Source organism: Ammospiza nelsoni, chromosome 4, assembly GCF_027579445.1.
Source record: "Ammospiza nelsoni isolate bAmmNel1 chromosome 4, bAmmNel1.pri, whole genome shotgun sequence".
Lineage (NCBI taxonomy): Eukaryota > Metazoa > Chordata > Aves > Passeriformes > Passerellidae > Ammospiza > Ammospiza nelsoni.
In genome coordinates this window covers 20,581,476-20,607,772 of record NC_080636.1, presented here as the reverse complement: position 1 = coordinate 20,607,772, position 26,297 = coordinate 20,581,476, and the positions used below count along the sequence as shown (strand labels likewise).

The 26,297-nt window shown below is 40.2% G+C and overlaps 1 protein-coding gene across 1 annotated transcript in view; it reads right to left on the bottom strand.

The window, feature by feature from the left end:
• Positions 1–26,001, bottom strand: part of FAM193A (family with sequence similarity 193 member A) — a 77,202-nt gene extending 51,201 nt beyond the window's left edge. The window contains exon 1 of the mRNA XM_059471288.1: positions 25,584–26,001. Within this exon, the coding sequence (XP_059327271.1) occupies positions 25,584–25,817 (234 nt within the window). The 5' untranslated portion in view covers positions 25,818–26,001. The remainder of the gene's footprint in view (positions 1–25,583) is intronic.
• Between the last annotated feature and the right edge of the window lie 296 nt (positions 26,002–26,297).

The window sequence follows — 26,297 nt, the reverse complement described above, 5'->3', positions numbered from 1 at the left end:
AGTTTTCTTCCTAGCACTGGAGCAAGGAGAATGCAAAATTAGCATGCCCAAGAATGGGCCAGAAAACAATCAGTAATATACAACACATTTCCATGTGTTCATTAGCACAGCAACATTCAAGCAGATATCAGAGTCTATTATTATTGGTTTTGAGGAGAAAAAAAAAGTCTTTTGCCATCAGTTATATAAAATTTCATTTCAAAGACTTCTGATTCAGTAGCTTGAAAAGAGGTAATGTTAGATGGGCAAAAGGGAAAAGTCTGGGAGGTTCCTACTCCAAATATAGCTATGGTTTAGTGTGAAGCAGCAGTGAAACATGTCTTAATGGGGGAGGAATGAATAAAGGCCACCAGTTAGTTTTATTAACTATAAAGTTAAAGGATGAACAAACTAAATAGTATCACTTCCTGATCTAGAAGCTGGAGTGTTTTGCTTAAGAAATGGACAAATATCTGGATTTTTCATGCCATAATCACACATCTCTAGTAACACTGAACAGAATGCAGTTGTACATCCTAACACAGACTTGCCTGCCAGGGAATTCTCAGGATTATATGAGAGACACTGACAGATAAAGTGGTTACTGATTATCTGCAACAGTCACCAACAGGGAAAGTTGTAAAGACTTCCTATGCAGAAAGACCCTTAATTTTACTAAGTGGAACAAAGTACCAAATAAAAATCAACACGAGCAAAGACAAGGGGAAAATAATTTAAGTTCAAATATCCCTATTAAGGCAGCCAACACTTGATCTGGCCAATTGAGTAACTTTGCAGACTATCAATTCATTTTACCAAGCATTCTGTCCTTGGCATTAATATTCACAAACACCTAAATTATCTTTTCCCAGCCTCATCTATATTATTCTAGTACACTCCACACTCTTGAGATTGGAAATGCTTTAATGAAGAAAAAAATACACATAAACAAGTCAGCAATATCACAAGTCAGCCCTTGGTGCTCCTTTGAAAAGCTACTGGACTGGACATAATTTCAGAGAACCTTTAAATCTTCATGTCAATTATCAGGATATTAAAAAGTGAAAGCTGAGAAAGAACAAGGATTCCAAGAAGAGTTACATGACTATTGTGACTATCCTGATATTTAGACTTTTTAAAAATTGTGATATTACTCTCAAATACAGATAAACCGGCTTTTAGATATGAAATAATTTAGAAGCCAGAGAAACAGAAGTTGCAGAAGGTGAACAATAGTCAAGAGTAAAGGGTTCATGAGAAGCCTGTAAGAGCTCCAAGAGCAAAAGCTCTGCACATGAACACAGCCAGCATGCTGACTGAACCCTTATTTATATTGGTATCTAGTGCACAGCACATCTATGTTCCATAGCTATACTACGTAACAGAAATCATTAAAAAGCAGATTTGCTGCAGAACACCACATGAGAAACATCAACCAGCTGTGAAACCAGCAGGTGAGTGGTTCATGCACCATCTTGTGCACACACATTTGGATGGGGCAGCTTGGAAATCCTGTGACTGTAGAACACACCAGCCCTTTCCACCATGCTCAGCCAGAGGGAATTACACAGTCAAGGGCTAAACGCAGGAAATGACCTTTGGAGATGGAAGGAAGAAGAGAGACAATGCTGAGTCTAAGAAAAGATTATTCATGTAACTTGAGAATTCACACTTGCTTTGTTTGTAAAGACAAGCAAGAGACAGAAACATGCAGAGCAGTTACACTCTACTCCTAACCCAAACACCTGCAAGAAGATAACAAGGCTGTGGTTGAAGTCACTCAGTTTAGCCCTCAAAAGGTGAAGTGTGATATAACTTCATATTAGGGACAAGATATTAAGATAAAGATATATTTGGCAATAGACACTCATCCTATTAAACCAAAATCAGGTACTCCCTATCCAAGCATTTTCACAGAAAGTGATTATGAACAAAACTGTTTCTCTTCTGAACTGTACTACTGCCAAAATAAACTTTGTAAGACCCCAGGTTAAATCCTCATTAGCCAATATAATTAACAGTCTTCTTATATGAATAATGAGGAAAATACAAATAAAATCAACATGAAGTTTCAATAATTTTAGTGACACTTCTACTGTAATTTTAATCTGTTTTATGTAATAACACTGACTTCCAGTGTTTTCCTTATTAAGTAAAATCACACCATTACAGAATCTGAGTAACCTGCAATACAGGTTCTCTGAAGGCTTTTCTTCTTCAGCAAGTCATGTTATTAAAACTTATCACTGGGCTTTAAGTAAACATAACACTATTTTCATAGTTCAGTAAAAACTAGTCTTAAAGTAAATTGTTGATGTCAAGCAAGCTGACAATCTGAGGGTGGGGAGGCTTAATCTAGAAAGCTCCACTAGCTTGCCTGTAGGTTATGAAGCAAGTGAACCATGAAAGGCTCAAATCCCCAAAATTATTCCTCTCCCCACACCCCCAAGAGCTCAAATCTGAATTGAGTGATATCCTTTAAGACCTCTGATATTAAGTCAAAATGCCAATGGAGGTTTCAACAGGAACTGAAATTATTTCAAATTACACTTTTTCCAGTTGAAGTCTTTGTTTTCATAGAAGTTCAGTCTATGGAGAGGAATTACAGAAGGATAAGTTGCAGGCATACACAGGACTTGTTCAAATGTACCAATACTTTCTTTTAGCAATAATTATGAGTTAAGAGTGAGGTCAGGGTACATGGGGAGGCTGTCCCTATCTCACCCATTTGGGAGATATCCTAAATGACAAGATATCAAGATATCAAAGATGACAAGTGCCTACTACCTTCCTGCTAAAACTCAAGTCTAAGATATTTAGCAAACAAAATTTTTCCCCAAAGGATTTTTGTAAGATGTGTAAGATTTTTGTAAGATTAAGTATTTACAGACTTATCACAGGGGTGGGGGAAGAAGGATAATCAATCACTTGTACACAGAGCTGTATTTCAAAATGAGGCATATTAGTAGTCTGAGAAAGTTTAAGGCATCTTTTCCTCCACAGTTTGAAAAAGTGTTCATCATGCATTGCCAGCTTCTGGAAGAGCAATTGCATGGATGACTTGTAAAAGTCTGTGAAAAAAAGGTACATAATTAAGTGTTTGTTTTGTTTTTGTTTCCCAGACATACACAAAACCTTCAAAAACAGAGCAGGGAGGAAGGAAATCAGACAGCATTGGACAATGGAGAATTGAAAGAAAATCAGTTCTCCCTCTACTTTAGTTCTGTAAGACTGAAGTCCTCTGAAAATTAAGTAAAATCACCACCTCTGGTAGATTTACACAGAACTGATTATTTACCCACTGCATTTACTTTTCCTTTGGATCCCCAGTGCCAAAATAAAACAATTCTACTGTAGCACAGTAATCAGAACAGACTGAAGTCTAAATAGCTATTTAAAATTCACAAACCCATCAAACCTGGACTGACAAAAATCTAGACTCAGAAACACAGCCATCTAAAACGACATTGTCTACACTGCAAAGAAAACTACACAAAACTCCCCAGTGAAAGTTTTTTCCTCAGGAGTACCTTAAAAAGACAACTTTGAAGTTGTACTTTGAAAAGAACACAGATACTGTTACTCTGTAATGAGTTTTAAGGAAGCAACATCTATATTCTGTGCCATTCCTCCCACGCATTCGTCAATAGCACACTTGGTTTTCTTTTAGCAGAATCAACCTAAACTACATCCTTCAGGAAATGAGAACCTCTTAGGAAATAAGGAGTTCACAGGTTATAGTGCCCCAACATGAAAATGTTAGCACACACAAAAAAACACGATCTCTACAGGAATTGGGAAGAATTCACAATCCAAAATTAAAAAGATGAAACTCTGATGAGTATCCTGTTATATCCTGTTATAAGACAGAACAACCTACATTCACTAAATTTTTAAATGGAAGTTAAAGCAAGGTTGTATTCAATAAGTTTCTCTTATCTACTCCACTTTATTGAACAAAGTCAAACGACTTCCTTGGCCGTTAATCTGAACGATGCCAACTTTAACTACTTATTCCAAGAAACTCACAGATGGATATATTCATCCCTGCCTCAACCACTGCCACAGAATTCACCTCCCCTGCTTCTTTATTTTAAAAAGTCTAATGTGACAACTGGTCACTATCAAAAAATACCCTAAGGAAAAAAAATTAAGAAATAAAAAGTTGTTTTGTAGAATGCAGTGTACAGACCCTACCAGAAGTCCCTGCTGTGTTCTGTAGATACTCCTGAGTTGAATTCCACCATTAATACCAAACCTACATAAGCTGTAATTAAGAAATGTATCTAAGTGCTGCCTAGCACATGATCTCATGAAATTTGTCTTGACAAAGCCCAAAGACCTTCCTGAACTAACCACTGTTGGGTGCTTTTTCCATAAGACATGATCTGACATAGCCCCTATTTAAAAACTGCAAGTAGCAAATCATCTCTAAGAGAATTAATCTAGGTTCAGAATCAAACATCAAGTAGTGCTCTTCATCATCACTCTTCTTTTGTTATGTATTTAGCTGATGAGCCATTTTCTCCTTATATTCCAAGAAATTGGAAAGGGTTAGAGAACAGGTCCTTGGAAAACAATTACATCATCCTTCCTACAAAATACTCACAAGAACTGGTAATTCTGGAAGATATCCCGACCAGATAACCAATAACCTCCCGCTTGACACCACTGTGAAGAGATTGTAAAGGACCAAGATAGTCTTTTTTTCTTTTCTTTTTAATTCACAGAACATTGTGCACCCAGACAGAGGCCATCAGCACAGCCATCCTAGAGGTAACTCTACCTAAGTCACATGAAATTTGGCAAGGTTTCCATGAATACTGTTTGCAGCATATGAACAAGTACTGGGTTTTGTCAGGCTCAGAGCTCTGATTATCCCTCTCTACATCGCTATATCCCCTAGAAGTTTTATCAATATAATTTCATGTTTTCTTCCAACGCAACATAAAAAGAAAAACAGCACTACCACAATTCCCTATAACCCACTAGCAAACCCATTACTGAAGGTTTTCCATGACAAAAAGCTGTAAGATGCATGTCACCTGGGAACAAAAATACTCCTACTGCATTTGAAATCTAACAAGCTGAAGTCTCCCCTTTCCAAAAGCAGTGAACAGTAGGTGCAGTGCTGTCCCACCCTGAGGAAGAAGTGCCCAGCTCTCTCCATGGCCCTGCCCACATCCCTTCTCAAGAAGATGTACATGTCCAAGCAAGGGTTAATAACACCATAGTGAATCCTACTGCAGTCCCTGGTGGTTTTTTAATTCCTTCCAGCAGAGATTACTACAGCAGAAAGCAACAGATCCTTGATGCCATGAAAAGTACCTATGCTTGCAAATCCCAACTTGTCATTTGATCTTCCTTTGAACCTAAAACCATCTGTCTTATCTTAGAAAAATTTGAGAAGAATTAGAATCACAATTTCTATCATACTTACATTTATAAACATATACTAGAAAAAATACCTAACATCTACCATACAGAAATATATATTGTACTGCAAGAAATGAAAGATTTTGTCCTTGGGGAGCAGGGGGAGGAAGAGAAACCTAAACTTGTACTTTTGCCCAACTGTGAAGCTTTACTTTGCAAACTGCAGCACCACTGTTTGTACAAATGGCAGCTGCAGCTGATGAGCCATTCCTCATAGCATCATAGAGGAAAAATTCAGTTCCACAGTAAAATAAAATAATTTTGGTCATTAAAAATAATTTTTAAAAATACACATTTAAGTTTAAGAGAGCAAGTTAAAACCTAACTTAGCATAGAAATATAGCCTACTCAGGGTAATAAATAATGACACTTCAGCAAAGAAGTGGTGAAGATGGTAAGAATCACAAAGGCCCACATTTTGAAGTAAAAATTAAATACCAGTCAGAAAGCTGCAAACCGTAACATAAGCTTGTGTTCATCTTATGTCTCCATTTTTCTTAAAGAAAATGTTTTTAAACAGAACAAAATTAAACCAGCTACAATACACATGAGGCTATCAGCTCATAAACTGTGTGAAACCAAGACAATGCCTATACTTGTGCAACCAATTACTTGGCTAAATAAGACCATTATTCAGATTAAAGCCAGTAGAATTAATATCCTTTTCTTCTTTGTATTTTGCTTTGCACTGATCTGAGGTACTGCATGTAAATTAAGACTACGTTACTAGAAATTGGTTATTTTTAAAGAAGTATAATCATGCACATGTATATTTAATTATTTGTATTGATGATTCTGTAATTTCTTGTCTTTCACTATATTCAGTTCATTATTCATAGTTTACATTTCCAACTGTCAGAATTTTTCAATTCCTATCACCAAATCCAAAAATTGCACGTCCTAAAGGTGCATTGACACCGACAAGTGTCTCGTTCTGCATTTGCAGCCAAAGAGGCTTTCTCAGATTTATCCTCTATCAGGACTGGGAAGTAAAAGGGGATTTTGTTATACCAATGGCTGATGCTCATCACTACAACTGTGAAAAGGAAACATGATTGCAAGATGCATCTCACTGTTTTCAAGAGGAAGGAGGCATTAGCGCTGCTTCACAGCCCTCTGGAGGAGACCTCATTTGGTCAGCCACCCTCCAGAAATGCCTAAGTGGAACAGACATGGTGACAGCCAAACTGGGCTGTCAGCAAGAGCCCTGCCTTGTTTAGCTTAGCAAAGCAATTCAGGTCTCTGCAAGGGTACTGGGGATGGGCAGAAAACAACAATTAAACCAAGGACAGGGAAGCAGAGTCAAGTGTCCTGGAATACACTCAAACTGAAGGACAAGACTATCAGCCACAGCATGAAGCAGAACTGAAGATATATGGACAGTGAACATCTATTTCAAATGAAGTTGAATCGGCTAGTGAAAGGCATTTTACATATTTCTACAGATAAACAGAATCAAAACAGCTGCCCCAATCCCTTCACATTTTTATCACCATTCACATGATAAAGCTTTGCAGCCTTTCAAATATATCTGCAACTCAATTGTAGTATCAGAGCTGCCTTTGTCTTCTGGGTGCTTTTTTTCAGCAGCAGGGGAGAGGAAGGGAAATTTGTCTACAAGAGTTTTACAAAGCTCTTACATATCCTTTAAAACTGAATTTAAAATTAAAAAAAAAAAGAATAGTATTTTGTGTAAAGGTATGAACAATTTGCAAGGTAAAGCAAACTTGAAAACCTGAAATCAAAATAAAATCATAGGGGAAGGAAATCAGGTCTTTCACTGGTGGATGTGCAGGAATTCATTGTATTTCATGCTTTCAGCACAGCATTAAAGGCTATCCCCAAGCTGAAAGCAAAATGGCAGCAAGTATACAAAATAACAGAACTAACTTAAGTGCAGACAAGCTTGGACTTGAGTGAAAACACACTTGTATCTGTAATACTTGCATGTGCAGCTACCAAGAATCCAGGCTTTCCAGTAAAAAAAGGGAGGGAAGGAAATTGTGTTCTAATTACACACATTACAAATTCTTTAGAAGCACATACCCCTTCCCACATGCAATACTTCCCTTCTTTGTAGCTAAATATGACACAGCAGAACACAGCCAATCCACCTCCTACCAGGATTCTGTCTTTTCTGTTCTAGGAATACATTCAACATTTTCCCAGTGATTTTGCAGCCACGTGCTAAAAAAAGGCACCAAAAGCTAATAATGAACACGATTTAAGCATTCATTTCCCAAGTACAATGAGCAAAGTGCTCTGAGCAGGTAGTTAAAACACCCCAAAATTCTCTCAACTAGCCCTGACAGGTAACAACCATGCATATAAATTCTTTTCCAAGTCAGTTAGAGCTTTAATCTGTTGTTTCAACTTCAATACTGAACATGTAAAATTAATAGGATAGAAATAGAAATAGAAACATGTAAAATTAATAGGATTACACAAAACCAACCCAACTCCAAGATGTGCCTTATGAACAGTAGAAAGCATTCATCCAAAGGCAAGTTTAAGATGTGTAAGAAAGACAACATCTAGGAATTATCTACCTGACTGTGTAATTTCCATGCTACAACTGCAGATGCCCTACTCCAGGAATTATGTTACAAGAAAATGGCCTCACTTGTTAACTGTTAAACATACATCCTTCTGACAGAAAAATCTCATAAAGCATTAAGTAAAGGCACATTCTGGACATGGGAGAGGCCATTTTCCAACTGATTCACCAGTGCAATTTCTAAAACTAGCCATGTTTTTCCCTCAACAGAAAAAAAGAAATGTCGGGCAAATTACATATGCTGTACTAGGATATGATACTGACAGTACAAGCCAGAGAAATTCTCTATTTCTAAGCCATTTCAATTCTGCAAAAATCAGCATCAGTAAGAAGCAGAGTCCAAGTTTTAATAGTTAAGAGCAATCAGCAAAATGACCGAAGATGCAGCCAGTTAGCCTTAACATCAGAACTGCATTGAAAGGCTGTGTTTCTAATAAATCATTACAAAGTTAATAAAACTCCAAGTTAAGCTAATAGCCACACAAGATTAGTCCTTCTACTTCATTATCCTCAAACTGCCAAGCTCTCAATGCTCACCATACCCTCATATATCACATCACTTAGTAGTTTCTCCTGGCCACATGAAATACACTGCTGAAACACAACACCTGGTTTGCTTCAAGCACCACCATGGGAGGAAGCAGACATTTACTGAATTAAATGAGGAAACGTGTAAAGCTTGAGATCTTTCTGACCTAAATTTACTGCTGCAAATCAAGAATCAGAGATCAGAGTGTCCAAGGAGTCTGTTCAGCTACCCCTCACCAAAATGCAAACGTGTAAATGGCAGGAAGATAATGATTTCAACACACATAGAAGGAACTAAAAAAAGAAAGTGGCACCTCCAAAACTTTCATCTGGAAGGTTCCCTGACCCAAGGACGAAAAGGTTACAATGATACAGTAAGACAAATTTATGTCTTGGACTGGATTTGTAGGAACATTTGCCTGTATTTCCTATACTGAGGGAGATTACAAGGAAAACATACAGGGCCCATAGTTCTACATTACAGATTCTTAGAAACAGGTTTTGAGATTTGGATTGTGGGGTTTGTTTTGGGGGGGTGAGGCATTAAGGAGAAGCGGAGGCAGCTGAACCAAGACATCTGTGACTGTTAAGTCTTTAAGGCAATTCAGTGGGAGACTGCAAAAGACAAAGCCAAGTAAACAGCTGTACCAGACAAAACACCATAAAGAACTAGCTGTATCCTGGCCCTACTTGGGTGCATATGGCTCCAGATGTTCTTTGCCTCTTTCACACCCAAGAAAATAAAAGCTGCTCAAATGTCATTCACCATATTGGCCACCCTTTATGGAAACTACTAACAACAACTGAGAACAAACAGGAAGCTCCCAATCAGCTCTCCACACCCCAACACTGTCAGGAACAAACTCTCCTTGCAGACAACCCCACAAATTTGAAAATGCTATCAAAGGACAGCTTTGGCTTCTCTGACCATGTGATGAGGGTCTGCTGGTAGGTGACAATGTACATTACAAGGAATTCACACACAAAAAAAGCCTTCCCTGGTTGTCAGCTTGAGGGAAGACTGTTTTTCACCAGGATGATGAGCAAAACAAAAGATGATGCACTAGAGCAAGAGCCTCAAAGTAAGCACAAGTAATTATTCACAAAAGTAAATTTCATAAATCCAAGTAACCAATCCATCAGTCTTAGACAAATGCACACTAATGTACAAAGCACAAGAAAAGGAGTTAGAATTCTCTGAATGGGAATAACACAATGATCTACTCCATAAGAATCCTTTTCCCACTGGAACACTAACAGAAAAAGGATCCAGTCAGTTCACCAAAAAACACAACTAACACCTAAACATGCAAACAAAAACCCAAACCAAACAAATGCTGAGGACTGTTATGCCCTATACCCAAAGGATACAAGCATCACAAATGCAGAGAGAGGTATCCTGCCAGTCTGCAAATAATAAAAAGGAAAGCACATGAGTGCTATCAAGCTACAAGCTTACCACAGACCATCAAAAAAAAGCTAACAGACAAATATCCTTTCTGAAAGGGGAAAAAAACCCCTGTAATACGTTTTGTTACAAAGAGATAAGAATCTAGGCATATACTGGGAATGGATCAAGGAACGTTCATTTTTAAAACACAGAAAGCAACTCAAGAGACTTCCTTTAGCTGTAGCAGCAAGAAAAAAGTATTTGACAGTAAACAATAAGAGTTTCACTGGAAGTGAACCATCAATTCAATGGTTACTGAAGATGGAAAGGAAGGAAGAATCGCAAGAGACAGATTTCACATCACTAAGAGCTCACAGATGACAAGTCTATGGGAAGGAAGAGTTAATTCTCAAATGACACAATAGAAACAAACAAATTCAAGAAAACCAAGCACAGCAAGAGAATAATGACTCAGAAAAAGCACATATGAATGCAGCAGCAAGCATAACAATGGCAAGAGAATAAGAGGGACAAATATGAAAGGCTAAAGGCACAAAACGAAAGAATTCTTACTTAACAGCTTGAGGCTACTAAGAAATCATTCTATCAGTATTCTACTACTACTAGAATTTCTCCATTACTGAATGAAGAGAGAAAACATATTGATGAAGAACAATCCTCAAAGAGATCAACTACAAGCATGTGACCAGCACAATTAGCACAAGTAAATGAGTAAAAACATCCACCCAGAATCAACTGACTATTGGAAAGAGCCATACTTATCTTTTTTCCAAGTAGGCTAGATCTGATAGCATTCAAGAAACTTCCTCAGGAAATCCTTTGAGCCACCTCAAAATCAATAATCCTATATTTGAAAACTCATGGAGGATATCTTAGATAATTAGTTTAGAAAGAGGTGAACTATTTAAACCCTTTATTTAAAACAAAGAAACAACCTCATTCCTCAAAGAAAACCCAACCCTTCACGAAAAGAAATAAACATACAAAAAAACACCACCCAAAAAACCTCCAAAAACTGAAGGAGAAAAAAAGGATAGTGAAGGTAGAAACACCTGAGGAATAGACTGTCATCAGTTCCCAGAAAAGTTAAATATACCCAAACAGTCTTTTTAAGCACTTAGATGATATGGAGAGAAGGAACAGCCACCTTAGTTATGTCAGATCAGTAAAATTTACTTCAATGAAAGATTTACACAGGGGAGGAAGAATAAATGTCATGATTTACTTGATTAATGTCTTTGACAGCCTTAAGTACTGAAACTTTCTCATGACCAAATTAAATAGCAGGATCTTGACAATTACCACAAATTTCCAAATGGTCCTAAGTGACTATATGCAAAAGAGGAGTCAACAAGGTCAGGCTGATGGAAAGAATGAATGCTACCTTGGGATGCATAGCTTATGTGACACAGGACATAATCCTTTCACCTAATACTGCTCCTCAGAGTCTCAGAGGGACAACTGCAAGTCACTCTGAGCACAGGTCTTGGAGCCAGACAGGAACAGCTGGAGAAAAGCCACAACAGAACTACCACCAGACACAGACAATATTATTATTAATATTATTATTATTATTTCCTGCCAGGAAAGGCTGACAGAACTGGGGACACCAACCTTACTCACCAAAACACTGAGGAGAGAGAAGAGTCACTTCTCTCCATCCACAGCAAACAGAATAAGCAACAAAATGTTTGAATTGCAGCAAGGGAGAATTCTATGCAATAGAAAATTAACAGCAAAGTAGTTAAGAGTCAAAATAGGCTGCTTGGTGAGGTTGTGGAGTCTCTATCAAAGAGGTCATTTTAAGTTAAACAAGTAACAAAAAGTAGAATCAGTACTGTCTCCACTGGGCAGAAGACAGATGAATGAGATAAAAATAAGCATGGAAAAAACCTTGAAGTTAAGACTTTAGAGCACTGATAAGAGATTCTGGAATATTATAATCAACTTTGGTGTCAGATTTAAGGAGATGGTTTACAAAGATGGCTGCTTGGATTTTTGTCTACTTCCTAGAGTGCAATTAAAAACCCCCAAACAACAATGACCAAAAAAAACCCAAACAAACAAACAAAACCCAAAACCCACACCATAAAATTATCTTAAAGAAAATCAATTGCATTCCTCCGACAAATCATCTCCTTTTAATATGTATCAAGGTATATATTTACAAATACTAATGTGCTTTAATATTTTAAAAGAAGATTAAAAACTCAAGAATTAGTGGAGTCTACCTGATAGGATTCACAGAGGGAAAAACCAGAGGCAAAAAGCTCAACTCCCCTGGAAGCTACACAGCTCCTGATACCCTGTGGTGGTCAGACTACCTGCCTGCTCAGTGCCTGCTCACAGTTACCCACACATATGATCTCTCTCACAAGTGCTCAAATGAAAGAGTGATTAGGAAAATGGAAAAATAAAGTCTAATTAGAAGGATAAATCCCCCCACAGTGGGACACAGACATCCTTTCTGCCTCTCCCAGCCCTGTTCATGGCACTATAGTGGAGCTGGAAGCCTAACCAGTGTAATTTCCTACTAGCTCAAGAGGTCTGAGCACAAGGACTGGTTTTCTATAAAGAGGCGCTACCAAGATCCTTCCTGTTCAATAGTGTCAGTCAAATTTTGCTTAAGAGGAAAAGAATCTCAAGAGCATATTGGAAGGGCAGGCACAACAGGTGCCAGAAAGACATCTTCCAGTGATCCTCTCATGCTTTAGCAATAGGAATTTGTGCTCCACTAAACTCCAGTAAAGTCCAATAAGCAGAAACACCTATGAAAGAAATAATCATCCAACGTAAAACCTTTCTGATCATGTAGTAGCTTTCATTAACAGATTACTGCTAGAGCTATGCAAACTCTCTCATGTCACAAACCATGCAATAGTCTTTTTGCAACCACTTTATGCAATAGTCATTTTGGTAAAAAAATTAAGACAAGGACAATTTCTAGTCATAAATAAAGTCTTAAAGGCATCAATAAAGGCAGTCCGTTGCATCAACTATTTCTTGCTGATCATGAGTTAATACCAACACGAAAAAACTTTTCCTGTAACTTTGACAAGTTAAACTACTCAAGCACACTATACAAAGAATATATTTGTGGCAGAAGTGTCAGAGACAAGACAATGCAAACAAAATAAAACAGTGAAGACTAATTTCCTGCTATAAAAAAGAAGGAAATACATGAGTAACAAAGAAACCACAGGAAAAAAAAATTCCATCAGACAAATTCATCCCTTACTTGGGAAAACAATTAAAATGTAAAAGTACAATTATTTGGGAATTATTTTTTATTATTAGGACAATACCTGACATAATGAGGCTTGGAGTGGGAGTGTTGATCTGCTGGAAAGTAGGAAGGCTCAGCAGAGGCATCTGGACAGGCTGGATCAGTGGGCCCAGGGCTCTGGGGTTCAACAACAAGTGCCAGGTCCTGTCCCTGGGTCACAGCAACCCCGGCAGTGCCACAGCTGGGCCAGAGTGGCTGGAAAGGGCCCCGTGGAAAAGGACCTGGGGGTGCTGGGTGAGAGTGGCTGAACACGAGCCAGGGGTGCCCAGGTGGCCAAGAAGGCCAATAACACCTGGGTTAATTATTATTAATTAAATCAAATTAAAATTAAATCAGCAGTGGTGTGGCCAGCAGAACCAGGGCAGTGACTGCCACCCTCAGCACTGAGTCCTGGTGTTCAGCTCTCACTACAAGGAAGTTACTGAGGTCCAGAGGAGGGACAGGGAGCTGGAGAAGGGTATGGAGGATAACTCCATGAAGAGTGGCTGAGGGTGTTGGGGGTGTTTAGCCCGCAGAAAAGGAGGCTCAGGGGCAGGGGTGATGTTACTGCTTTCTACAACTCCCTGACAGGAAGCTGTAGCCAGCTGGGGCTCAGTCTCTTCTCACAGGCAACCAGCAACATGAAATGGCCTCAAGCTGTGCCAGGGGAGGTTTAGGTTGGACATAAGAAGGAACTTCTTTGTGGCAACAGCTGTTAAACATTGGAATGGACTGCCCATAGAAGCGGTAGAGTCACCATCCCTGAAGGCACTCCAGAAATGACTGGACATGGCACTTAGTGCTATGGTTTAGTTGACATGGTGGTGATCAGTCAAGGCTGGACTCCATGATCTCAGAGGTCTTTCCCAACTTAATTGACAATGGGATTCTGTATCCTCCATTTTGTAACATTGTACACTACTTACGTGCTATTTCTCTAAGCTAAACCCTCATGGAAAAAGCTCATGATCAGGATGTTGATTTGTCTCAGGATTATCACAAATAAGAACAGGGTTAGGAATAAATTTCTTTGATTTTTTTTTAGTGTTTTCAGTGCAAAGGAGGTCTAACACCAGTTAGGATCTTCTGGACTTCAGCAGAGGAGACACAGCCTACCATGGACTTTTACAGCTTAGCTGTCAAATCATCAGTAACACCTTACGGACTGAGAGGATGAGCCAATCTGACCAACAGGTAACACCAACAAGTGCAACCCACTGACTTCAGAGCTTGTTTCAAAACTGGCTTCACATTTAAACAAAGCCTCATTTCTGCAACCTTAGTTTAAAGCCACAAAGGCATGCACACATTCAGACGTGTGTCTGAACATTCTACTTAAAGAATAAATTACCACAGGCGATTTCTAGCAAGGTTTTAACAAATTTCTAGGGATCAGAACAATCCCCTAAATCTTACACAATCACTAGACTTTTTCACCTGATTAAAAATTAAAACATAGGCTCAGAATTACTTTAAATATTGACAGAAGAATGTTCCTCTCCATTTTTTAAGATGCAGCCATCAAGTTTACAAAAAACATACAACAAGCAGCCTAAATCATATTCAGGGTGTAATTGTCATAATTTCTGCATAATTCTGAAAAGCAGTAAGCTAGGTCACCAATGACAGCACTTCTGCAACATTAAATAATAATTAATCTTTAACTCAGTTACTATGCAATGTTTCTTAGTACAAAGCTCCATACCCTCCTACATAACGTTTCAAATCTCTAGTGTATACTGTAAAAGTATGGTAGCCTGTTGTCCAGAGAGAAAAATAACTGTATTTTTTTCCTTTGAAAACATAAGAATCTTTCTGACAGCTTTTTTGTATCTAAAAATTATGGAACTTAAACTTTGTCCACTTTCATTCCTGTGGCTTAGACTACTATGATGCTAAAAACCCCCAGCCTAGTCAGCTTCAGGCTGTGCTGCAAGCTGTCTCCAATCACAGCAGACACCAGCACAATTCCCTGCAGACTCCCTAAAAAGAAGTGGAGAATGACAGTATAGTGGAGCCAAATCTTGGGAATAGCCAGGAAAAAAGGTGAAGATAAAATGAAGATGATCACACAGATAAAACTGCAAAGTTTTCTTTGACGGTAAAGGAGAGTTCTGTCTCTTGCTGGATGACAAACTAAAACCTTAATTCATTTGAAGCCTATTCCAGTAAAGATCTGGGTTTCAATTATACATTAGCTACAGCCACATAGATAAGTTAAAGCCATGAAAACAAAATTGTGAAAAACTTCTAGTGAACCTCAGCTAAACCACCATCTGTTGTGGCAGCAGCTTAGTGAAGATAATCAGCCTGGAAGCATTATGGCAATTAAGAAATCTTTTGGTCATTAACTCCACACCAATTAAACACTAAAGGCTGGCAGAACCGTACTGTGACTCAGAACTGCTTTTTAAGGCAAACTCTTCTGTTTCCTGTGACTGGTTTCAGGATGAGACACAGTGTGGCAAAGAACCTTTAAATATTTTCCCAGGTACTTTCTCCATTGGCAGCCCACATGTATGTGTGTTCTCCTACTCAAAAATAATTTCCATGCACACATACAAAATATTACTTCATTTCTACACTTACATAGCAACCTCTTTAACCCATATTCAAAACCACCATGTTCCAAAAAGCCTCATGCACATCAGCTCACCATGAGCTTTTTCCTTGAAGGCTTAACACATTCTCACTCATGCATCTGCCCATGGAAGTGTCTCTGGGCTTGCATCACTAGTGTTACCCAAATTCAGAGTGTCATATCTATCTCAGTGAAATATTCCCTACAACACATTTGAAATTGTCAACTGTTAAGTTTAATATAGTTGCAGAACTTGAAAGAGATTTCCTTAACTTCCTTTAATATTTATAAACTAAAAAAAGTCTGCCTATTACAACATGTTTTTCTCAAGGCATTTTTAAATTAAACTACCAATCTCAGTGGAAAAAAGCACCTAATAGTAGAAATATCTGACCTACCTACTCAGCCTCAAGAAGAAAAGAAGACAAAGAATACATCTTATCAATGCCTATAAGCATCTGAGAGGAGGATGACAAGCACATGGAACCAGGTTCTACTCAGCGGTGCCAGGCAATAGCAGAAGAGGCAAGAGCTGGAAACTGATGTACAGAAGTTCAACCTGAAAAGAGCTTCCTCTCTATGCAGGTGACTGAACCCTGGAACATGCTGCCCAGAGATGCTGGATTCTTCCTCATGGGAGATATTCCAGAACTGTCTAGAAACCACCTGTGCAAGGTGCTCTAGGAAGACCCTACTCCAGCAGGCAGGTGGGACCAGATGACCACACCAGTGGTCCCATCCAACTGCAGCAATTCTCTGTAAAATTCAATGGCATCATCACCTCCCTAGTTTAGGAAGACTTCTGCTCTGAGAGCTCAAGCTTTTATTTCTGCACAGAGGGAAAGAAAGAAAGAAACCAACAAACTCAATAACACCCCACCACCACAGAAAACAAGCTTTGCATTGAAAAAAATTCCTACTTTACAACCTTAATTATTTTAGCCCCAAAATACAGAAGAAATCAAAGTTTGTAGTGCCCACAGTTAGTGCACTGACTTCAACCACATCAACACACAGCTGTTTGTACTAGGTCTCTCTCTTTGAAAAAAGCCTCAAAGAGAGAAGTGGGTGGCAGAGTGTATTCAAGTCTGGCACCCCTGCCTAAAGCCACATCTTTTGCCTCTAAGGAGAGCCATCATCGATGCAGTTTGACAGCACAAAGCTGAAAGCAGAACAGGAGTCAAGGTAGAGCCTTACAGCACTTTACAACACTACATGTACACTGCATAATATGATTTCCAACCTATTGCAATGCTACACACGATGAAATATCCCCTAATACACAGACTTTAGAGTCATGGCTTGTATTAATTAACAAACTGCTTTCAGCAAAGTTATCCAACTGACAGCCTTCTTTTCCTTCCCTCACTTTACAATCCTGGTATCATGAAAGACATTCAAACCTGAGGCACATGACAAAATTCAAAACACAAGTCTACATCATGCCATGTTTTTTAGCCAGTGCATTCAACAGTCTGTCTTTCTTTCTTGAACTCAACTGTCCACTTCAAAAGGCCAAGCATATTTCATGTACCATCAACAGTGCCTGCCCTTTTACAGTCTTCTCCCCTCATTCACATTAACTCATCTCCTACTTCATCCAAGAGGAAAAAAACCTCACATTTTAGTCTTATTCTACCCCTCTAAAGACCCCACCCTCATTCACTACCCACAGACTTCTGTTAACTTACCAACCCTGTATCTGCCACCTGCTTCTTCTCACATACAAGGAGAATAAAAGCAGAGCAAAAAAGACCAGTCCCCAAGAAAGCAGCGTTTTTCTACAAAAAAGGTGCTGCTTCAGGGTCTTGTTCAGATGTGAGTCTAGCTGGCAAATATCCATGTTTAGAGCTCCTGTTGGGCTGGTGGGCAGAGCTCAACACTAACACTGAGTTATCCTGCACTAGCTCTGGCAGCAGCCAGCCCTGCCAGCACACAGCTGTGCCAAGCCCCCCTGAGAGGCAGCTGACTACCCTAAATCCAGATCATATATTAGCTTAGATAACCATTTTTTATAAAAGCTGGCTCAGGAGATAGATAGTCCTAACACAACATGCCATATGCATTTCCCCTCTTCTCAATAGCTTTATGAGTGTTATAACTGAGATTCCCAGTACTGTAAAACCTCCTTCAGCTCCTGATGCTGCAGAGAAACATGCCTACTAACTCCTCACTTTCCAGGACCCTTTCTGAGGACTGACTTTAGAGGTTACTTCTGCTATGCCTGCAGATTCCTAAAGGAGGTGAAACCTTAAGGAGGAAGTAAGAAGATAACTATACAAAAAACATATCTCAATTAATTCACTGCTGTCAACGGAATTTTAAGTAGGAAAACCCTTTGAGTGGGGTTCAGTTGCCAGGGTCTTTATTCCTAATTCATAAAATTACAAATAGTTATGGTTCCATGGAGCCCTTGACATTTTTAAATGACAACTACTAGAGTTAACTTATCAATCATTTATCATTTAATACCAAATATCAATCACTAGAATTTTATATTCTAGTGATGCATGCATATGTTAATAGCCCATGTCTACAGCACATGTACAGGTTTGTGACATAAACCAAACACTGCCCAGTTCTCTACACAGTTTGGTCTTGCTTTAAGTAGAGAAGCTACTATTTCCAAAAAGAGCAACAACTGACTGAGGAATCCAAGTGAGCAAAGCTGAAAGTGCAATGCAAGCCATGACTAAACAATCACTTTTGATACTGTAGGCATAATTAATATCTGGAAGAATAAAGAAGGGCATCTGAAAATTCAGATCTAGAACAGTGATGTGTTCTGTGCTGCCAGCCAGACACTTCTATGCAGCCTGCTACCTTTCCCTGGAGAAGAGAAGAAACAGCTATTTAGAGCAGCAAACACTGCCCCAACAGCTGGTCACATCCTCCATCTGTCTGCAGCTCAACACAGACCACTGAACTGCTGCCAAAGCAGTTAAAGAAAAAAAAAAAGCCAGCAGCTTTTTCCTACGAGCAACTGCCATTCAGGAACCCTCCCAGAAATTAGTCCTCACTGCCCATTGTGGCTCCTCCTGGACCACAAGAAATTCACCTCCCACAGGCACATTCTAAGAGGAGTAGGAGATGAGTCCATAAGAGAAGCCCTCAAGTCCAGATGCCATAAGTGACAAGTTTGCTCAAGATCCAGGCAGTCCACAGCTCTGGACTTCAAAATAATTACATTTGTGACCTTGTAAAAACTTAATTATTTACCTGGATGATTGTTGTCTCATGTTTTTGAACATCCTTTGCAAGTAACCGCCTGTCAAAGCTACTACAAGCCAGTTCAACATATTAGTGTGTGAAAGGAGGACTAATATAAAAAACAACTACTGTGCATGAGGACTTTGTGACCTTCCACAGTAAGTAACAATACAGAGGCACCCACAATCTATTGTGGCTTGTTCCTCTCTGCCTGAGGAGAGACTGTGTATAGGAATATTTCATGGAAGCACACAGAGATTTTCTGAAAAATGTACAATGAAGTCATCTTTTATTTCCTCTTTATAATGATCAAAGTTACTCTTTAAGATTTAAGGTATGACCTAAGGGGGGCTTGTATCAAAACCTATTTGAGCTCCAACTTTTTTGTTTTTTTTAAGAGGAAGAAACCATAACTGAGTAGGCAGGTAGAGGCTAAGCATGGCCTCCTACACAGGTTTTTCACCTTATCCAACTTCAGCACTCAGCTTGTACCAAAATGTCTTCAGGCTCCCTTCAATAAAGAGTGGAAAGAGACAGCCCCTCTAGAGAGTGGTGCAGAACAGGAACTGCCTCTCAGATGCCTGAGCAGGTTCTAGCATTGCTAGGAATTTTGAGATGGAGAGAACTGTCTTTGTGGCTTTTACAAAAGAAGGGGAGCTGATTATTTAAGAACATGGTTAAAGTTCCCACCCCAAGGAAGTTTCTCACCAGTCCAACATGAACAACTTCAGTTCAACAGCTCAGAAGCGGCTCACAGGCTGCCCCATTAATATTCCCCCTAAAATCCACTTTGCAAAACAGTGCCTGGACTAACTTCTGCATCACTAAAGCAGCTGTACATCCTCTACTAAAAAATAAATACCAAGAGAATATTTAGGAAAAAATATTTACCTCAGGTAAACGCTATGCTGCTCAGATGTATCTTTGATAGTATTTCTCATGTGTTTCCTCACAGGGGAGGAGGTGAAGGTCAGTAATGTCATAGGCTGCCTTGAATTTTCACAACACAAAATTAAGTAATTGTTGTGTCAAAAAAAGGGCCTATTTATTCTACTGCATTCTCAGAAAAGCCTCAATTTAGGCAGTTCCTGTATTACCATTAAGAGTAAAATCATAAATGTCATTTCCCTGTTGAACTCTTCATTTGCAGCAAAGAAGGAACTGAAGTGCAGTATTCTTTGAGACATTTAACTAAAATATTTCGTTATGTTTCATTATCCTAGGAAAATTCCACATATGGAATATTCTTTCTCAAAACAGACCAGTCCACAGCTACCTTAGTCACTATTAAATTAAAAAAAAATACCACAAGGAAAATGTAGGGACTGTTTCCATTACCTTAATAAAAGGGGATATGTGACCTCCCTTCTCATCAGTGAAGGAGCTCCAATAAATATTAAACCTTCTTTGATTACTCAGATCCATACAAACCCAGAACACTGCCTAGCACATCCATGAAGTCCTGCACATCCTAAGCAAATCAAGTTCATTTCCCAGTTATTTCTCCCAGTCACATCTCCACAATATGTCTTCAGCAGGTCTGTATTTGCTCAGGACCACCCTTGTTAAACACACATAGCAAGGTCTGAACATTACTCTCATAGGCACCAAGCACCACCAAACTGAATTTCCAGATCCTCTCAGGTCTCCTTGGCAGGCAGAAGAGAAGCTGACTGGATCTCCTGTTGTAAAGGAGAAAGCATCCAAAGACTCCCCCCAAGATGAGATACCACTACAACAGGAAAACTTCCATAACCAAGAAAATAATGCAGTATTAAATACTTACATAAAGCTTTACGTACTGTTTGGGGTCAAAAAATTTACAGGATAAGAACCCTGGATATTCCCATCAATATATACCTACTTCAGAACTAACTTTTCAAACTAATCTAGTTCCAAATTAAATCACCAAGGTTTTGCCTCCACAGTCAGGAAACAAAAGGGAGGAGAAGAAGGGAGTCACTATGTTTTTTAGAGTAAAAAAATTCTCTCTCTCAATCTCTCACATTTTACATCCAATACAGCAAGGAGAAAAAAAATTCTCTGCCTTCACACTTGGAATTAAATGTCTCCTAACAAAGCCAAAGGAGGATCCTTAGCTGATACAGATTAGACACCGCTGAACCAGATGCCATTATTTTCAGACACACTTTTGATATTTTGGTTGCTTCATTTAACAATTCACAACCAATTATTGTCATTATCAGGTGAGCATGATTTTGCAGGTGCAGGAGGTGGGGGAGAAATGCACTGCTCAGGGACTTGATATACATCAAGGTCATGAGTACACACAGGCACTCTCTTCCCAGGAGCAGCATTACGAGATCTGACCCAGTCGCTGGTTCTGTGCCTCTGGTCTCAGGTCTATTAGCTGAGAAATGCCTTAACTGAGCATGGGAAGAAGCTATGAAAGAGCTAATAATGCCAATGTTATGCAACCACTAAGCTTGTTTAAAGTTTGAAATGTTCTGTTTAGATTCTGTTTCTAAATTAGCAAGTTAACTCAACCATACCATCTAAAGCAAATCCTAATAGTTTTATCCCATTCTGTCTCCTTTTATTACAAAAAGCAGAGCATAAGCTCTTCAGGGCAGGCACTGCATGTCTATTACAAAAAAAAAGTGAACTACCTTTAATCAGAGGAAGAAATTTACTACCTGGCTGTCACAAAGGCTTGTTTTTCTTCAAGTCAGTGTTTATAAGTACCGGCCGCCTCAGCTTGAGGAGCAGAGGTTAGAATACTGTTTTATTAATTTGAATTTATCTAGTTTACCTGAACCTTGACAAAAACTGGCCAAAAGTAGTTTGCTTTTGGAGAGGAAGCCCTACATAAAAGCACAAAAGCTAGCTATTTGCTGAACTTCTGAGCTCCTGACAAAGCTCCTTTTCTGAGTGTTTGAATCATGGAAGGGGAAGAGAGAACAGGGAAAACCTGAAATCACAAATCAAACATACATATCACTAAAACACAATGAGCTACAAAGCTGCTGAAGAAATTGGCAATGTACATTCTGCTGTGTATAGAATCTCTGTTTAAAAAGCAGTACCTCGTAATAAAAAAAAAAGTCTGCTGAAGTATTTTATGAAATTCTCAAAGAGCTCTCCAATGTAAGAAGATTCAATACATTACTACATTTGACATACAATACTTTGAAAAATGCAAGTGAGAGAATTGTAAAATGGCTACTAAATTATTCCCTTTAATAACACAAGATTGGTCAGACCTGTAACAAAAAGTATTTCTGTAGCTGATCAGCTACTGACACACCACTCTTCCCCCTCCAAAATACCTGAACATACTAATGAATAGCCAATTTTGCTATAGTATATGTATGAATTATGCAGTGGTTGCTAGAGATAATCAAATGCCACTCACAACATCAATAATCCAACTGTCCGTCAAAAACTCATAGGATCCAATTAAGAAAGCCTGATACAATGCATTACTGAATTAAAACCAAAACAGAACAGAAAGCAACATCTATTTCTATAAATACACATATTAAAAAGAAAAAATCCTAGAGAAGTCCTGCAGCAGCACTGGACAACTAAATGTCTTGGTTTCCAGTTCCAGTTAAAGTTGACACAGTTACAGGTTTTCAAAACTGAGACTCCTTGCACTGCTACAATGCCAATGCACCCTTAACTTCACCAGCACTCCAAAGCATCTAACAGTGCCTCAGAGGATGAACTCAGATGTTACAAAGCATGTGCATGGAATAACATTCCTTCCAGGAAGATCCCGTTAGGAGTTGCCCACTTGCATCCCAGAACAAGACTCAGCATGTACTCTAATGCAGAATTTAGCCTATAGTCTTCAAAAACCCTCCAGATAAGATGTATAAAAACATCAATTCAAATTTATTTGTTAGCTCTAACAGGGTTAGCTGGAATTTCAATGCTGGCACATGAGCTTTTAGTCTGAACCATAAATACATTCATTTTTAAACTACAGTCAACCTGTTTTATAAAGGAGGTTCAAAGTATACATTATCCTGAACAATTATTGACACACAAGAATGTGCACCACACACAGGATTATTCATTTAACATCCTGTTCCATTCTTTTAGACAAGATTTGCAAGAATCACCTAACAGAACACAATCAGAAAAATGTGCCCACCCCACCCAGAATGGCTGCCCTAAAACCAGGTAAGTGACAAAAGCTGGAAACTCCATGAGAGCAATGAGAACAAGTAGAACACACACCTTTTTAAAAATTAAATATTTAAGTTAGTTCAGCAGAGAACTGGTTGATGATTTCTCTTACCCACCAAAGGGAACTCCACATTATTCCGGGTAAGATGAAAGTAAAGCAAGTCTGGTTACTACTTTGCAGCTATGAGTGTGTTGCTTACTCTCCATTCAGCCAAAACAAACATTGCACCTAATTTAGAACTGATCTGTCCTGTAAAAATACAGCTTTCCTTCTCAACTTCATCCAGAAAAAACATCTGCTAGTCTTTCACTCAAAAAACCAAGTCTTGTTTTGACCATGTACTTAAACTACCAAATTGTAACACACCATTAAGGTGATCCTATTCTCACATCAGCAAGAGTCATGCAATGACACTTTAAGATTTCACCTTTGCAACAAGATTATCAGCAAATTTTTAAGTACTGGCAATTTTCATGTCACAACCATTGGAAAGCTATTGAAAGTGTCAAGAAAGAGGTCACTGAAACCACTATGGAGTAAGCAACACCAACTTTAAAGCAGCATTATGGGGTATATAAGCATTTACCTTCCAAGAAACTGAGCACAGGGATTTACCTATCCTCAAAATCTCATTCTAACATGCTTACTGTTTGATTGAGCAACATCTGTGCTGCAGGTGTATTCTAGTTTAACTAACTAATCTGTTTGTTTAGCTGACTTAACTCCCCACTTGCCCATCAGTCTTCAGAATCCCTTGTATCACACTACAAATGGAAACATTTGACATACACATCTAAGAGTAGAGGCAAAAAGAGACCAATTAAGACAAAGTCACAAATGCATTAAATCATATGTTGTGTACACTTATAAAAGTATGAATAACATGTAAGCAAGTGTAATAGACAGATGTATTCTCCCAAAAATGTAGTGCTGAAACACAGTACTTAATTTTCAAGACATGACATGCTTTCAGAGAGATTTTATTTGGAACTGCCTAGTCTGAAAGAAATAAGGAACACAAAATGAGTAGACTAGCAATGATTTTGGCTTTTAAGATCAATTTCAGAAAGATCCCATACTGTCTGATGAGAACCAAAGTTCTAGACTACACATAACCACAAGCCACAAACATCAAAATATTGGGGGTAATGGAGCCACATCAATGTCCCATCCTGAGCATCATTTCCCTGCTGGTTTTATTCCCCTTGGCATGATGATGTCTAACAATATCTAGGAACCTGCACCTGTAAAGGCTTGTGATCTAAGACACAAAACAAAACAAGACACATCTTCCTCGTACAGGTTTAGTTAGAATAGTGTTGAGTGATGACTTGCAAAGCTGCAAATAAAAACCTGCACACCTCTTGCCATTAGGCACATTATTCTTCTGGGTATCTAAGTCACATATGGGCTACTGTCCCAAAATGAAATTATGCATGAAGTTAAGTGTCAGATTAGGACAGACATACAGAAACAGTTAATCAAAAGTACAGTAGCCAAGTATGAAAGTGTATGAATCCAAGCTTTAAAGGGGGGGGGGGGGGGTCAACCTACAATCACCAGATTGATTGTTGGTTGACCCAGCAAAATAGATGGGCACAAAACTACATGGAGAAAAAAATAAACCCATTTGTTATATTATGGCATTTCAGACATGCTACATCACAAAAGCCAATTCTTTCATTTCCCCTTCACGTGCTCAACAAGTTCATGAGAGCAAGAGGAAACGGAGCAGGTGGTATGACATGCACATGGAAGTCTGAAGATGCTGTCAGCAGGAAATGCTGCTGTAAATATGATACCTGAACACAAGCTCTGTGTTGATAACAAAAAACTTGAGGTAACCTTCACAAGAGAAAGGAACATGAACTTATTTGCTCTTTTGCTACTTGAACCAAGAGGACACCTTTTTAAGGGCTTGATCCTTGAGTATTTTTTCTTGGAAAAAAAAATCAGTTAAACTACACAATCCGCTCGAATAAATTTCACCATAATATGATATAATGTAACAGATCTGAATTATTCCAAGGCACCAGAGTGCCAACCACAGTCCAAGCTACAATGAACCTCCTATGCTTAATAATGAAGTTGGCTACTGCAAAAAGGGCGTAATGGAGGTGTCTTTTTGCTTTCTCAAGGCCTGCCCGCCTATTTGTTCCATCTCCTCCATTAAGGTGAGACCCCGCGGCTGGGGAGGCCGAAGCTGCTTTCAGGACAAACCCCAGGACGCGGCGGCCCCGCGCAGCCGGCGCGGCCCTTCCCCCACAAAGGGTGGGGAGCTGCGGCCGCTGCCCAGCCCCAGCCCCAGCCCCGCCGCCCCCTCCCCGCAGCCCCGGGCCCAGCCCCGAGACCCCGCCGGGGCCCGAGCGGCCCGGGGGCACGGGGGGATGTGGCGGTGCAGCCCCGGCTGCCAGCGCGGGTGTGCGATGTCACCGCGCCCGCCCCGGCCCCGCTCACCTCGCCGTGTCCCGCCGCGGCCCCGCCGCCGCCCGGGGCTCCGCTGCCGCCGCCTGGAGCTGTCAGCAGGGCGCCCACCGCGCCCGGCGGGGCGGGGGCCGCTGCCGCCGCACCCCCGGCCTTGCCCAGCCCGCCGGTGCCGCCGCTGGGTCCCGGCCCGCCGGTGCTGCCGAGGCCGCCGCCCCGCTTGTTCTTCCGGCGCTTCGCTCCGCGCTTGGCGTCGGCCGGACTCATGGTGCTGACACCCGGGCACGGGAGGAGGGAGCGCCGGGGAGGAGGAGGAGGAGGTGGGGGGAAGGGGCGCGGGGTCGCGCCAAGCGCCCGGGGCTGGCGAGGCCGGGCGGGGCCGGAGCTCCCCGGGCGGCGCGGGCGAAGCGGGGCTGTCACGGCCACGGAGACTCGCTCGGCCCCGGCGCCGCTGGGCAGAGTTACCGTCCAATATGGCGGACACAAGGGGAAAGTGATCCCCCTTTACGTTGGGGGGCTCCCCCTCGGCGCTGACGGGAACCGGCCACGCTCGGCATGCTGGGAGGCGTAGTTCTGCACCTCTCCGTAACGTACCACCGGTACTGGTATTGGACTACAGTTCCCAGCGTGCATCGTGACGCCCACCAGGGCGCGGCGGATGAGCTCATCCGTCTCCGCGATAGCTGCTGGGAATTGTAGTCCTCCGGTCTGCCGTTAGCCGCGCCGGCCAGCGTTGCCACCCCGGTC